The 12198-nt window shown below is 31.4% G+C and overlaps 2 protein-coding genes across 3 annotated transcripts in view; one reads left to right on the top strand and one right to left on the bottom strand.

The window, feature by feature from the left end:
- The window catches only part of LOC135955983 (alanine--glyoxylate aminotransferase 2, mitochondrial), a 382980-nt gene that overhangs the window by 56537 nt on the left and 314245 nt on the right, over positions 1-12198 (top strand). The window lies entirely within an intron of this gene.
- Positions 1991-6258, bottom strand: LOC135955302 (skin secretory protein xP2). Of its 2 annotated transcripts, XM_065505646.1 has the most exons (3): positions 6035-6258; positions 3171-3326; positions 1991-3101 (listed from the first exon to the last, which is right to left on the bottom strand). In XM_065505646.1, the coding sequence occupies exons 1-3, from the start codon at positions 6111-6113 to the stop codon at positions 2239-2241; spliced, it is 1098 nt and encodes a 365-aa protein (XP_065361718.1). In that variant the 5' UTR covers positions 6114-6258; the 3' UTR covers positions 1991-2238. The 2 variants fall into 2 exon arrangements, with proteins under 2 accessions (XP_065361718.1, XP_065361719.1); XM_065505647.1 differs by lacking the exon at positions 3171-3326.

Here is a 12198-nt window from a genome sequence, read left to right as displayed (position 1 = left end):
TAGCTTCAGTCATAGGGCGTTGAAGAGTCCCAGTTTAGCTTCAGTCATAGGGCGTTTTAGAGTCCTAATTTAGCTTCAGTCTTAGGGCGTTTTAGAATCCCAGTTTAGCTTCAATCTTAGGTCGTTTTAGAGTCCCAGTTTAGCTTCAGTCATAGGGCGTTGTATAGTCCCAGTTTAGCTTCAATCATAGGTCGATTTAGAGTCCCTGTTTAGGTTCAATCTTAGGTCGTTGTAGAGTCCCAGTTCAATTTCAATCTTAGGTCGTTTTAGAATCCCAGTTTAGCTTCAATCTTAGGTCATTTTAGAGTTCCAGTTCAATTTCAATCGTAGGACATATTAGAGTCCCAGTTTAGCTTCAATCTTAGGGCGTTTTAGAGTCCCAGTTTAGCTTCAATCGTAGGCCATTTAAAATCCCAGTTTAGCTTCAATCTTAGGTCGATTTAGAGTCCTAGTTTAGCTTCAATCGTAGGTCATTTTAAAGTCACAGTTTAGCTTCAATCGTATGTCGTTTTAGAGTCCCAGTTTAGCATCAGTCATAGGTCGTTTTAGAGTCACAGTTTAGTTTCAATCGTAGGTCGTTTTAGAGTCCCAGTTTAGCTTCAGTCATAGGACGTTTTAGAGTCCTAATTTAGCTTCAGTCTTAGGGCGTTTTAGAGTCTCAATTTAGCTTCAATCGTAGGTAATTTTAACCTTCGCTTTACCAATACCCACCACATCGATTTTATTGGTTTAATATTTTTTTTAATTTTGTTTCGATTTAAATGAAATTTGTACTCACTGAACAAATTCTAGAGTTCTATAGAATTTAATAGAACCAATTTAAACTTTTTATAAGGTATTTTCAATTTTTTAAAATTTCGTTCGTCGCATATATTTATAGAAGTGTAGTGTCACCCGGGTGGGTATTGGTAAACCATGTACATAAAAAACCTTTGGTAAAGCGAAGGTTAAAGTCCCAGTGTAGCTGTCTTACCTTCAATCGTAGGTAATTTTAAAGTCCCAGTGTAGCTGTCTTAGGGCGTTTTAGAGTCTATTTTTAGTACCAGTTTATCTTCAATCGTATGTCGTTTTGTAGTTCCAGTTAAGCTTTAATCGTAGGTCGTTTTAGAGTTCAAGTTCAGCTTCAATCTTATGTCGTTTTAGAGTCCCAGTTTAGCTTCAATCGTAGGTCATTTTAAAGTTCCAGTTTAGCTTCAATCTTAGACCGTTTTAGAGCACCAGTTTAGCTTCAATCTTAGGTAGTTTTAGAGTTCCAGTTTAGCTTCAATCTTAGGTCGTTTTAGAGTCCCAGTTTAGCTTCAATCTTAGGCCGTTTTAGAGTCCCAGTTTAGCTTCAATCGTAGGTCATTTTAAAGTCCCAGTTTAGCTTCAACCTTAGGGCATTTTAGAGTCCCAGTTTAGCTTCAATCGTAGGTAGTTTTAAAGTCCCAGTTTAGCTTCAATCTTAGGCCGTTTTAGAGCACCAGTTTAGCTTCAATCTTAGGTCAGTTTAGAGTCCCAGTTTAGCTTCAGTCATAGGTCGTTTTAGAGTCCCAGTTATTTTCAATTCTAGCCGTTTTAAAGTCCCAGTTTAGCTTCAATATTAGGTCGTTTTAGAGCCCCAGTTTAGCTTCAGTCAGTTAGCTTCCATTACAGGTCATAGTTCTGTTTAGAGTCCCAGTTTAGCTTCCATTACAGGTCTTGGTAGGGTCCCAATTTAGCTTTAATCTTAGGGCGTTTTAAAGTCCCAGTTTAGCTTCAATCTTAGGTTGTTTTAGAGTCCCAGTTTAGCTTCAGTCAGTTAGCTTCCATTACAGGTCTTAGTAGAGTCCCAGTTTAGCTTCAATCGTTGTTCTTTTTAGAGTCCCAGTTTAGATTCCATTACAGGTCTTGGTAGAGTCCAAGTTTAGCTTCAATCGTAGTTCTTTTTAGAATCCCAGTTTAACTCCAATCCCATATAGTATAGCTTCTATTTAGCTTACAAATTTCGGAGTTCAAAATTCAAAATTCATTTAGTTTTTTTTTTAAAGGATAATTTTTTTTTTATTTATTTTTTTGGGGTTTGGTTTTTTTTACAATTGGACTAAAAAAATAATAAAATCAATAAAACATTTTTAAGGTTTTTTTTTTTAAAAATAAAATTCAAACAAGAAAAAAGAAAACTATAGCAGTCGTAAAGACCAGTAATAATAGGGCACAGAACAATGGCTTATATTACATACAAAAAAGAGAAAAAATGCCTTTGGAGCAACAGTCAATTTAATGTTTCTTGCAGGTGACGCAACCACGGAGAGCGGCAGCATCGGGAGAACCGTAAGCGATGGCGTGGCTAGTAGCGGAACCACCTTCGCCAGTGCTGAAAGAATTGGCAATGGCAATAGCGCCACCCTTGGTGCCACCGAAGTTGATGGGGAAGAAAGTGCCAACGGGAAGGGGTTTCTGTTCTTTCTTGGCGGGAGCAGTAGCCTTGGCGGGTTTCTTGCCGGCAGAGGGACGACGAGCGGGGCGACGTGTAACAACGGGGGCAACATGTTCTTCTTCTTCTTCTTCATCGGCTTCTTCGGAGGCAGCAACTAAACCGGTATCTTCGGCAGATTCAACAGATTGGTCCAATTCAACGTAGACCTTCTTCTTGGCGGGCAAGTAACGGTTGACGGGCTTGGCAACGGGAGCAATGGGAGCGGGAACGGGCAAATCATGAGCTACGGCAGCTTCGACGGGAGCTTCAACGGGGGCCTCAGCGGGCAATTCAACGGGAGCTTCTACATCAACGGCGGGCACTTCGGGGGCTTCTTCGGGGGCTACTTCAGGGGCGAAAGCTTCACCAGGGGCATTGATGTCATCAGCACCTTCCAAGTTGAATTCACGTGGTACCTTGGCGGCATCATCGGACACTTCATTTTCTTCGGCGACAATGTCAACATCAGCGGGCACCTCGAAAGTGGTTAAGGTGTCTTCTTCAGCAACGGGATAAGCTTCAGCTTCGGCTTGGCTGGCATGAACACCATGAGCTTCGCTCAAGACATCTTCACCATGTTCGGCAACAATATCAACGGGAGCGGGAGCTTCGAAGGCAACAGCGGGGCCGGCAACATTAACATCAGCTTCAGCATGATCACAATCTGTAATAAGATGAAAAAGAGAATTTTATTATTAGAGAAGTTTTGTTAAGAAGCGGCTGCTTAATGTACCTTGCAAATAGGTACCAGTGGCAACAGATTCACCAGCTACCAAAGCTTCAGCTCCTTGGGTTGAACGAGCAAATGGTGAGGGGTGCATATATTGAACATACATCATGCGTTGGGGAGCAGCATAGTATTGAGCAGGGCGTTGGTAGTAAACCATTCCTAATTAGTTATTAATTTTAGTTAGAAATTTATACTACAACTATGGAATTGCTTGGTTTCTTTTTTTAAGGAAAATTTGTACATCTGGGTAGAGTTTTGGCAACGTTTTAAAGAAAATTATGATCTTAATGGGGAATTGAGTAGGTTTATAACAAAATTGTAGAGTGTGTTTTGCAAATGTACAGCTTGCTAAGAATTTTGCATAAATTTGGTACTTTGGTACTTTAAATACATCAGGGTATATATTTGGACAGTTGTGAAATGATTATTTTCTTCAAAAATTTTTAAATTTTGATTAATATGTTGAATAAATTTTGATTCTGTTTAAAATGTGGGGTTTTTTAGCTTTTGTGAATCATTTAGGGAAGAACTTGGTACTTTTTTGACCATTAACTGGCCCGATTTTACCAACATTTTAAAATCATATTTAATAATGTTTAAAGATTTTAAAACGTTTGATTAATTAGAAAATTCTGTCTAAAAGTTTTATACAAACCGATATTTTGTGTAAAGGGAGAATTTTGAAAAATTTTACTGAATGTTTTTTCAGCAGGACCGAGTTTGGATCCAAAAATCTGGCCGATTTGAACAAAATTTTGAAATGATATTTAAAACTGTTTAAAGAGTTTAAAATCTTTGATTTTTTAAAAGGTTTTCACAAATGGCAATTTTAAAAGAGGAATTTTGATATATTTTTCTGATTGCTTTTTAAACAGGTCTGAGTTTGGCCCCAAAAACATGGCCGATTTGAACAAAATTTTGAAATGATATTTAATTCGGTTTAAGGATTTAAAAACGTTTATGTTTTTGAAAAAAATTCTTTAAAAGTTTTTCACAAATTAATATTTTGTGTAAAGGGGGAATTATTGCTACAATTTTCCGAAATTTGTTAAATTAGGGCTGAATTCGGGCCTAAAACTTGGCCGATTTGTTCAAAATTTTCAAATGATATTAAATACTGTTTAAGGATTTAAAAGTACTTGATTTTTTAAATAGATTTCTTGAAAAGTCTTTTACAAATCGAAGTTTTGTGTAACAAATTAAATTTTGAGAAATTTTTCTTAATGTTTTTTTAAGAGGGTCGAGTTTGGGACCTAAAACTTGGCCGAGTTGTTGAAAATTTTGAATTGATATGTAATACCGTTTAAAGAGTTTAAAATGTTTAATTTTTTATGAAGTTTTCTTGAAAAGTCTGTCACAAATCAATGTTTTGTATAGAGCAGAAGATTTTCAGATATTTGTTTGAACAATTTTTAAACAGAACCGATTTTTGGGCCCTGAAACTTGACTGATTTATTCAAAATTTTGAATAGATATTTAATATTCTGTAAAGAGTTTAAAATTTTGGATTTTTTAGAAAGTTTTCTTGAAAAGATTTTCATAAAACAAAGTTTTAAGTAAAAAAATAAATTTGGAAATATTTTTCTGAATGTTGTTTAAGCAGGACCGATATTGGGCTTTAAAACATGGTCGATTTGTTCAAAATTTTGAAATGATATTTAATGCTCTCCAAAGAGTTTAAAATGTTTGATTTTATTGGAAGTTTTCTTAAAAAATCTTTCACAAAACAAAGTTTTATGTAAAAAAATAAACTTTGAGATATTTTTTTGAACAATTTTTAAACAGAACCGATTTTCGGGCCCTGAAACTTGACCGATTTGTTCAAAATTTTGATTTGATATTTAATATTCTCTAAAGAGTTTAAAATGTTTGATTTTTTTGAATGTTATCTTGAATAGTTTTTCACAAAACAAAAAAAATAAAAAAAATAAATTTGGAAATATTTTTCTGAATGATGTTTAAGTAGGACCGATTTTGGGCTTTAAAACATGGACGATTTGTTCAAAATTTTGAAATGATATTTCATACAGTTTCAAGAGTTTAAAATATTTGATTTTATTGGATGTTTTCTTAAAAAATCTTTCACAAAACGAAGTTTTATGTAAAAAAAATAATTTTGAAATATTTTTCTGAATGATGTTTAAGTAGGACCGATATTGGGCTTTAAAACATGGACGATTTGTTCAAAATTTTGAAATGATATTTCATACAGTTTCAAGAGTTTAAAATATTTGATTTTATTGAAAGTTTTCTTAAAAATTCTGTCACAAATCAAGGTTTTGTATAAAGTAGAACATTTTCAGATATTTTTCTGAATGTTGTTTAAGCAGGACCGATATTGGGCTTTAAAACAGGGTCGATTTATTCAAAATTTTGAAATGATATTTACTACAGTTTAAAGAGTTTAAAATACTTGAATTTTAAGATACTTTTCTTGAAATCAAAGTTTTGTGCAAAGAAGAAAATTTTGAATTTTTTTTGTTTTGAATTTTGTTTAAACCGGATGGAATTTGGCTATAAAAATTCGGGGATTTCACTAAAATTTTAGGAGAATCTAAAACTTGACGTTGTTGTGAATCTAAAAAAATTATTTTTTTCGATAATTTTTTGGAAAAGTTTTTGGGATTAACTGCCAGGCACTAATTTTGAATTAAATTTTCCGAAAAGCTTCTTAATTTTGAATGTTTATGTGGATTCTGTGGTTCTCAAATACATTTAATTTTGATTTTTTTATATGAATTTAACCGAAAAACTTTGTTTTTTAAGATGTACAAATTTTTCACTTATTTTTTCAATATTTTTTTTTTTATTACAAAATATCACTTTAAATTTATATTTTTGTTTATACTTATATATTTAACACATACTTTTTTGAGCTGGGAAGGCACTGGTGCAGGCAACGAGGCCGACAATAACAGCCAAAGCAAGAGTAGCACTGAATTTCATTTTGATTTTGATTTTTTAATAAATTTATCCTTTAAACAAAAAAAAGTATTTTTTTATGGGATATGCTTGTTTGAAAAATTTTGAGTTTGAATTCGCGAATAGAAACTGATCAGCACTGGAGCTAAACTTAACACTTAAGTTTCCACCAAAGAAATGATGTCTTTCCCTAGATTTGTGTTAGATTTATATACCTTTTCGTTGGCACAGGAATAATGGTAGTGCAAAAATTTAAATAAAAATAAAATTATAATAAAACAACAACAACATCAAACTGAAATCGCAAATAAATAAATGTACGAGTAGTTTCAATTTCTTTGATATTTGTTGCTGCCGTTTTGGATATTTTTTTTTTAATTTTGTTGCTGTTTTTAATGATAATCATCATCGCACAATAATTGTTGTTCCTATTCCTCTATAATAATTGTAGCCATTGTTTTATTAATATCATCCATCTATCTATCCGTTTAAACGTCCGATTTCGGTTTTAATTTAACATTCATAATGTGTTCTAGCTGGTTTGTATGGAGTTACTTCATCGTCATACTGATTTGTTTTTTTTTTTTTTTTTTTTTTATACATATGAATCGTGAGTTTTATTTTGGGCTTTTTGTCTTTTCTTTTCTACGCGCTGTTTATTTTATTTTGAGGAATTGGTCAGTGAACATTTATTATATGGTTAACTCTTCGATATTTAGTTTGATTTTTTTGCAAAATATTGAAATTTGGCAAATATGGCGTGGCGTTTAGTATAACCAATTTTGGTTTAACTATTTTGTAGAGGTTTTTTTGTGGTAGTAAAAAAAAATTCCCAGTAATTGTGAAGTAATTATCATAAACTAAAGGAATACTTTGTATGTTTAACATATAGAACTATATTTGACCAAAAAAAAGTATTAAAATTCCTCCATATTCGGATATTTATGGCAGTGACAAAATTGTAACAAAACTTGAGATTTTCCATGAAGTAAAATATTAAATTTGAATTAATGTAAAATTTTAACGCTTAAAGTTATCATAACAAAATTTGGAATTATTATAGCTCCAAATGTCCTTAAATCAATGGCATTATAATTTTCGCAATTTTTTATTTTCAAATAACAAAATTCCTAAAACGGTTAAAATGTGTTCCGAAATCTGATCTTTTGTTTAGAAAAGTGAAAACTTTGACGTTATTTACAGAGTGATAGTAAAGACGCATTGTACGTACTTACAACATATTGGGCTATCCCTTTCCATCACTAACATACGTTAAATTTACCTAAACATTTGTGTAGGCAGGGACGGAAAGGGCTATACAAAGATGGAGCTTATTCGAGGATCTGTGCTTTACGCTTTTAGATCGATTTTCGTTCAGAAATATGTGTGATCACAGATCGAGCTCCTTTTCTTGATTAAAAGCTTATTGGCCAAGTTATTAGGGAATTTAGATATTTTGAGTTTTTATATAAAAAATCGATTTTTGGCCAGAAAATTAATTGAGCACTTATCAAGCTCCTTTTCTTGATTAAACGCTTATTGGCCAAGTTATTAGCGAATTTAGATATTTTGAGTTTTTATATAAAAAATCGATTTTTGTTCAGAAATATGAGTGATCACTGATCGAGCTCCTATTCTTGATTAAACGCTTATTGGCCAAGTTATTAGCGAATTTAGATATTTTGGATTTTTATATAAAAAATCGATTTTTGTTCAGAAATATGAGGGATCACAGATCGAGCTCCTTTTCTTGATTAAACGCTTATTGGCCAGGTTATTACCGAATTTAGATATTGTGAGATTTTATATAAAAAATCGATTTTTGGCCAGAAAATTAAGTGATCACAGATCAAGTTCCTCTTCTTGATTAAACGCTTATTGGCCAAGTTATTAGCGAATTTAGATATTTTGAGTTTTTATATAAAAAATCGATTTTTATTCAGAAATGTGAGTGATCACAGATCGAGATCGAATTTAGATATTTTGAGTTTTTATATAAAAAAATTGAATTTGAGTGAAATATGAGTGATCACAGATCAAGCTCCTTTTCTTGATTAAACGCTTATTGACCAAGTTATTAGCGAATTTAGATATTTTGAGTTTTTATATAAAAAATGGATTTTTGGTCAGAAATATGAATGATAACAGATCGGGCTCATTTTCTATATTAAACGCTTATTGGCCAAGTTATTAGCGAATTTAGATATTGTGAGATTTTAGATAAAAAGTCGATTTTTGGCCAGAAAATTAAGTGATCACAGATCGAGCTCCTTTTCTTAATTAAACGCTTATTGGCCAAGTTAGTAGCGAATTTAGATATTTTGAGTTTTTATATAAAAACGATTTTTGTTCAGAAAAATGAGTGATCACTGATCGAGATCGAATTTAGATATTTTGAGTTTTTACATAAAAAATTGATTTTTGGCCAGAAATATGAGTGATCACAGATCGAGCTCCTTTTCTTGATTAAACGCTTATTGGCCAAGTTATTAGCGAATTTAGATATTTTGAGTTTTTATATAAAAAATCGATTTTTGTTCAGAAATATGAGTGATCCTTTTCTTAATTAAACGCTTATTGGCCAAGTTATTACCGAATTTAGATATTTTGGGTTTTTATATATCGATTTTTGGTCAGAAATATGATTAAACTTTTATTGGCAAAGTTATTAGCGAATTTAGATATTTTGAGTTTTTATATAAAAAATCGATTTTTGGCCAGAAAATTAAGTGATCACAGATCGAGCTGCTTTTCTGGATTAAACACTTATTGGCCAAGTTATTAGCGAATTTAGATATTGTGAGATTTTATATAAAAAATCGATTTTTGGCCTGAAAATTAAGTGATCACAGATCGAAACTTCTTACAAACTCATGCATTTAAGTTAAATTAAAATAATCATAATTTCACAATTTAAATAATATTAAACGTTTTTAGTTCAATATTAATTATACCCTACACCACCATAGTGGGGAGGGTATTATGCGTTTATATTGGTCTAACACCCACCTTAAAGTATACCGATCGACTTAGAATCACTTTCTGAGTCGATTAAACGATGTCCGTCCGTCCGTCCGTCTGGTTGGCTGGCTGGCTGGCTGGCTGGCTGGCTGACTGGCTGGCTGGCTGTCCATGTAAACCTTGTGCGCAGAGTACAGGTCGCAATTTTGAAGATATTTCGATCAAATTTGGTACATATTACTTTTTCGGCCCAAGGACCAAGCCTATTGAAACTGGCTGAAATCGGTCCATTATTTCACCTAGCCCCCATACAAATGTCCCCTCGAAATTGGACTTTATCGGTCATAAATGTTTAATTTATCTATGTATCTACACAAATTTCGCTCCAAATAAGTTTTATATATACAAAATTCATGTCACCAAATTTTGTTACGATCGGTCCATAATTAGTCATAGCTCCCATATAGACCCGCTTCCGAAAATCACTTTAACGTGCATAAATCACTTAAAAATGTTCGTATACACACAAAATTCAACATAAATAACTTTCATATAGACATAAATCACACGACCTAATTTTATGGTGATCGGTCCATAATTGATCATAGCTCCCATATAAGGCCCCTTCGAAAAATCACTCAAAAATATAAATTATTGATATTTTAAAAGAAAAATATTTTTACTCATTTACTTGGTGTAGGGTATTATATGGTCGGGCTTGACCGACCATACTTTCTTACTTGTTTTACATTAACTTTACTAATGTACTATGTAAATAATATTAACTTTCAAAATTTGTATACAAATTACATATTACAAGTAATGTGTTTAAATTTTGTTTACATTTACAAAAATTCATTTAAATATCATTAAAATTCCCTAAGAGTTCTGGAAACTAAATATTTATAAATAAATGTTTTTATTTTTTTATTTTATTTCAAGATTATTATTGTTTGTTTTTTTATTTGTAACTCGTGGTAACTAGTAATCATAACTTTAAGAACAAAATTTTACATATTTTATGATTATGAGAGGTCCGTTCACTTTTTTCTATGAGTTTTCTTATTTGAGTCAAAGTTTTTAGAGAGTAGTGTTATGAATTTATAATTCGATTTAAACTGCTGGTTAAACAATTGTTGTTAGGGTTTTGCTGGTGACTCATAAAATGTGTTGGTTTTATGATATTGTATTGTAGAATTAATATTTTTATTGGGTTTGAGTGTGAAGTGTGAATTTAACAAAAACTTCCTTGTTTTGGCTGGCATTTCAAAGAAATTCCTAGAACTTTAATAAATTGATAACTAAAAGTGGGTAACAGGATGAAGTGTTAATGTTTAATTGAGGGTTTAATTAGGTATTTAATAATGATAGGTTAGAAAAAACAATATCTGGAGAATGCGTATAAAGAAGAGTAATTTTATAAAAAAGGTCTTAGTTTAGCTTCAATTGTAGGTCTAGTTTAGCTTAATTTGCTGATCAATTTAGCTTCAAGCTAAAAGCTTAACATCAATCGCAGTTCTTTTCAAGGTCTTAGTTTAGCTTCAATCATAGTTTCTTTTAAAATAAAAGTTTAACTTCAACCTTAGTTTAATCCTAGTTTCATATAAGCTCTTAGCTTCGATTCAATCGAAGTTCTGTTTAATGTCTTGGTTTACATTCAATCGTTGTTCCTTTTAAGGTCTGAGTTTAGCTTCAATCGTAGTTCCTTTTAAACTTAAGTTTAGCTTTAATCGTAGTTCCTTTTAAACTTTAGTTAAGCTTCGGTTGCTGATCCATTTAAGGTATTAGTTTAGCTTTAATCGTTGTTCTTTTTAAACTTAAGTTTAGCTTCAATCGTAGTTCCTTTTAAACTTAAGTTTTGCTTCAAACGTAGTTCCTTTTAAACATAAGTTTAGCTTCAATCATAGTTTCTTTTAAACTTAAGTTTTGCTTCAATCGTAGTTCCTTTTGAACTTAAGTTTAGCTTTAAACGTAGTTCCTTTTAAGGTCGTAGTTTAGCTTTAATCGTAGTTCCTTTTAAGGTCTTAGTTTAGCTTTAATCGTAGTTCCTTTTAAACTTAAGTTAAACTTCAGTTGTTAAGGTATTAGTTTAGATTAAATCTTAGTATCTTTTAAGCTTTAGTTTAGCTTTAATTGTAGTTAATTTTAAGCTTCAGTTTAGCTTTAAACGTAGCTCCTTTTAAGGTCTTAGTTTAGCTTCAATCGTAGTTCCTTTTAATCTTTAGTTTAGCTTTAATTGTAGTTGATTTTAAGCTTGAGTTTAGCTTTAAATATAGTTCCTTTTAATTTCTTAGTTTAGCTTTAAACGTAGTTCCTTTTAAGTTCTTAGTTTAGCTTTAAACGTAGTTCCTTTTAAGTTCTTAGTTTAGCTTTAATCGAAGTTCCTTTTAAACTTAAGTTAAGCTTCAGTTGTTAAGGTATTAGTTTAGATTAAATCCTAGTTTCTGTTAAGCTTCAGTTTATCTTTAATTGTAGTTGATTTTAAGCTTCAGTTTAGCTTTAAACGTAGTTCCTTTTAAGGTCTTAGTTTAGCTTAAATTTGTGCTCCTTTTAAACTTAAGTTAAGCTTCAGTTATTAAGGTATTAGTTTAGATTTAATCCTAGTTTATTTTAAGCTTCAGTTTATCTTTAATTGTAGTTGATTTTAAGCTTCAGTTTAGCTTTAAACGTAGTTCCTTTTAAGGTCTTAGTTTAGCTTAAATTTGTGCTCCTTTTAAACTTAAGCTAAGCTTCAGTTATTAAGGTATTAGTTTAGATTAAATCCTAGTTTCTTTTAAGCTTTAGTTTAGCTTTAATTGTAGTTCATTCTAAGCTTCAGTTTAGCTTTGAACATAGTTCCTTTTAAGGTCTTAGTTTAGCTTCAATCGTAGTTCCTTTTAAACTTAAGTTAAGCTTCAGTTGTTAAGGTATTAGTTTAGATTAAATCCTAGTTTCTTTTAAGCTATAGTTTAGCTTTAATTGTAGTTGATTTTAAGCTTGAGTTTAGCTTTAAACATAGTTCCTTTTAAGGCTTTAGTTTAGCTTAAATTTGTGATCCTTTTAGATTAAATCCCAGTTTCTTTTAAGCTTTAGTTTAGCTTTAGTTGTAGTTGATTTTAAGCTTCAGTTTAGCGTTAAACGTAGTTCCTTTTAAGGTCTTACTTTAGCT

Source organism: Calliphora vicina, chromosome 3 (assembly GCF_958450345.1).
Source record: "Calliphora vicina chromosome 3, idCalVici1.1, whole genome shotgun sequence".
In the NCBI taxonomy this organism is placed as follows: Eukaryota; Metazoa; Arthropoda; class Insecta; order Diptera; family Calliphoridae; genus Calliphora; species Calliphora vicina.
This window is presented reverse-complemented; position numbering and strand designations above follow the sequence as displayed.

Bases quoted from the DNA above. Each gene is read 5' to 3' on its own strand.
- LOC135955302 (XM_065505646.1), bottom strand. From the start codon at position 6,113: ATGAAATTCAGTGCTACTCTTGCTTTGGCTGTTATTGTCGGCCTCGTT. The intron at 3,327-6,034 runs GTATGTGTTAAA...ATAACTAATTAG, and splicing joins TGCCTTCCCAGCTCAAAAAA to GAATGGTTTACTACCAACGC. The intron at 3,102-3,170 runs GTACATTAAGCA...ATCTTATTACAG, and splicing joins CACTGGTACCTATTTGCAAG to ATTGTGATCATGCTGAAGCT.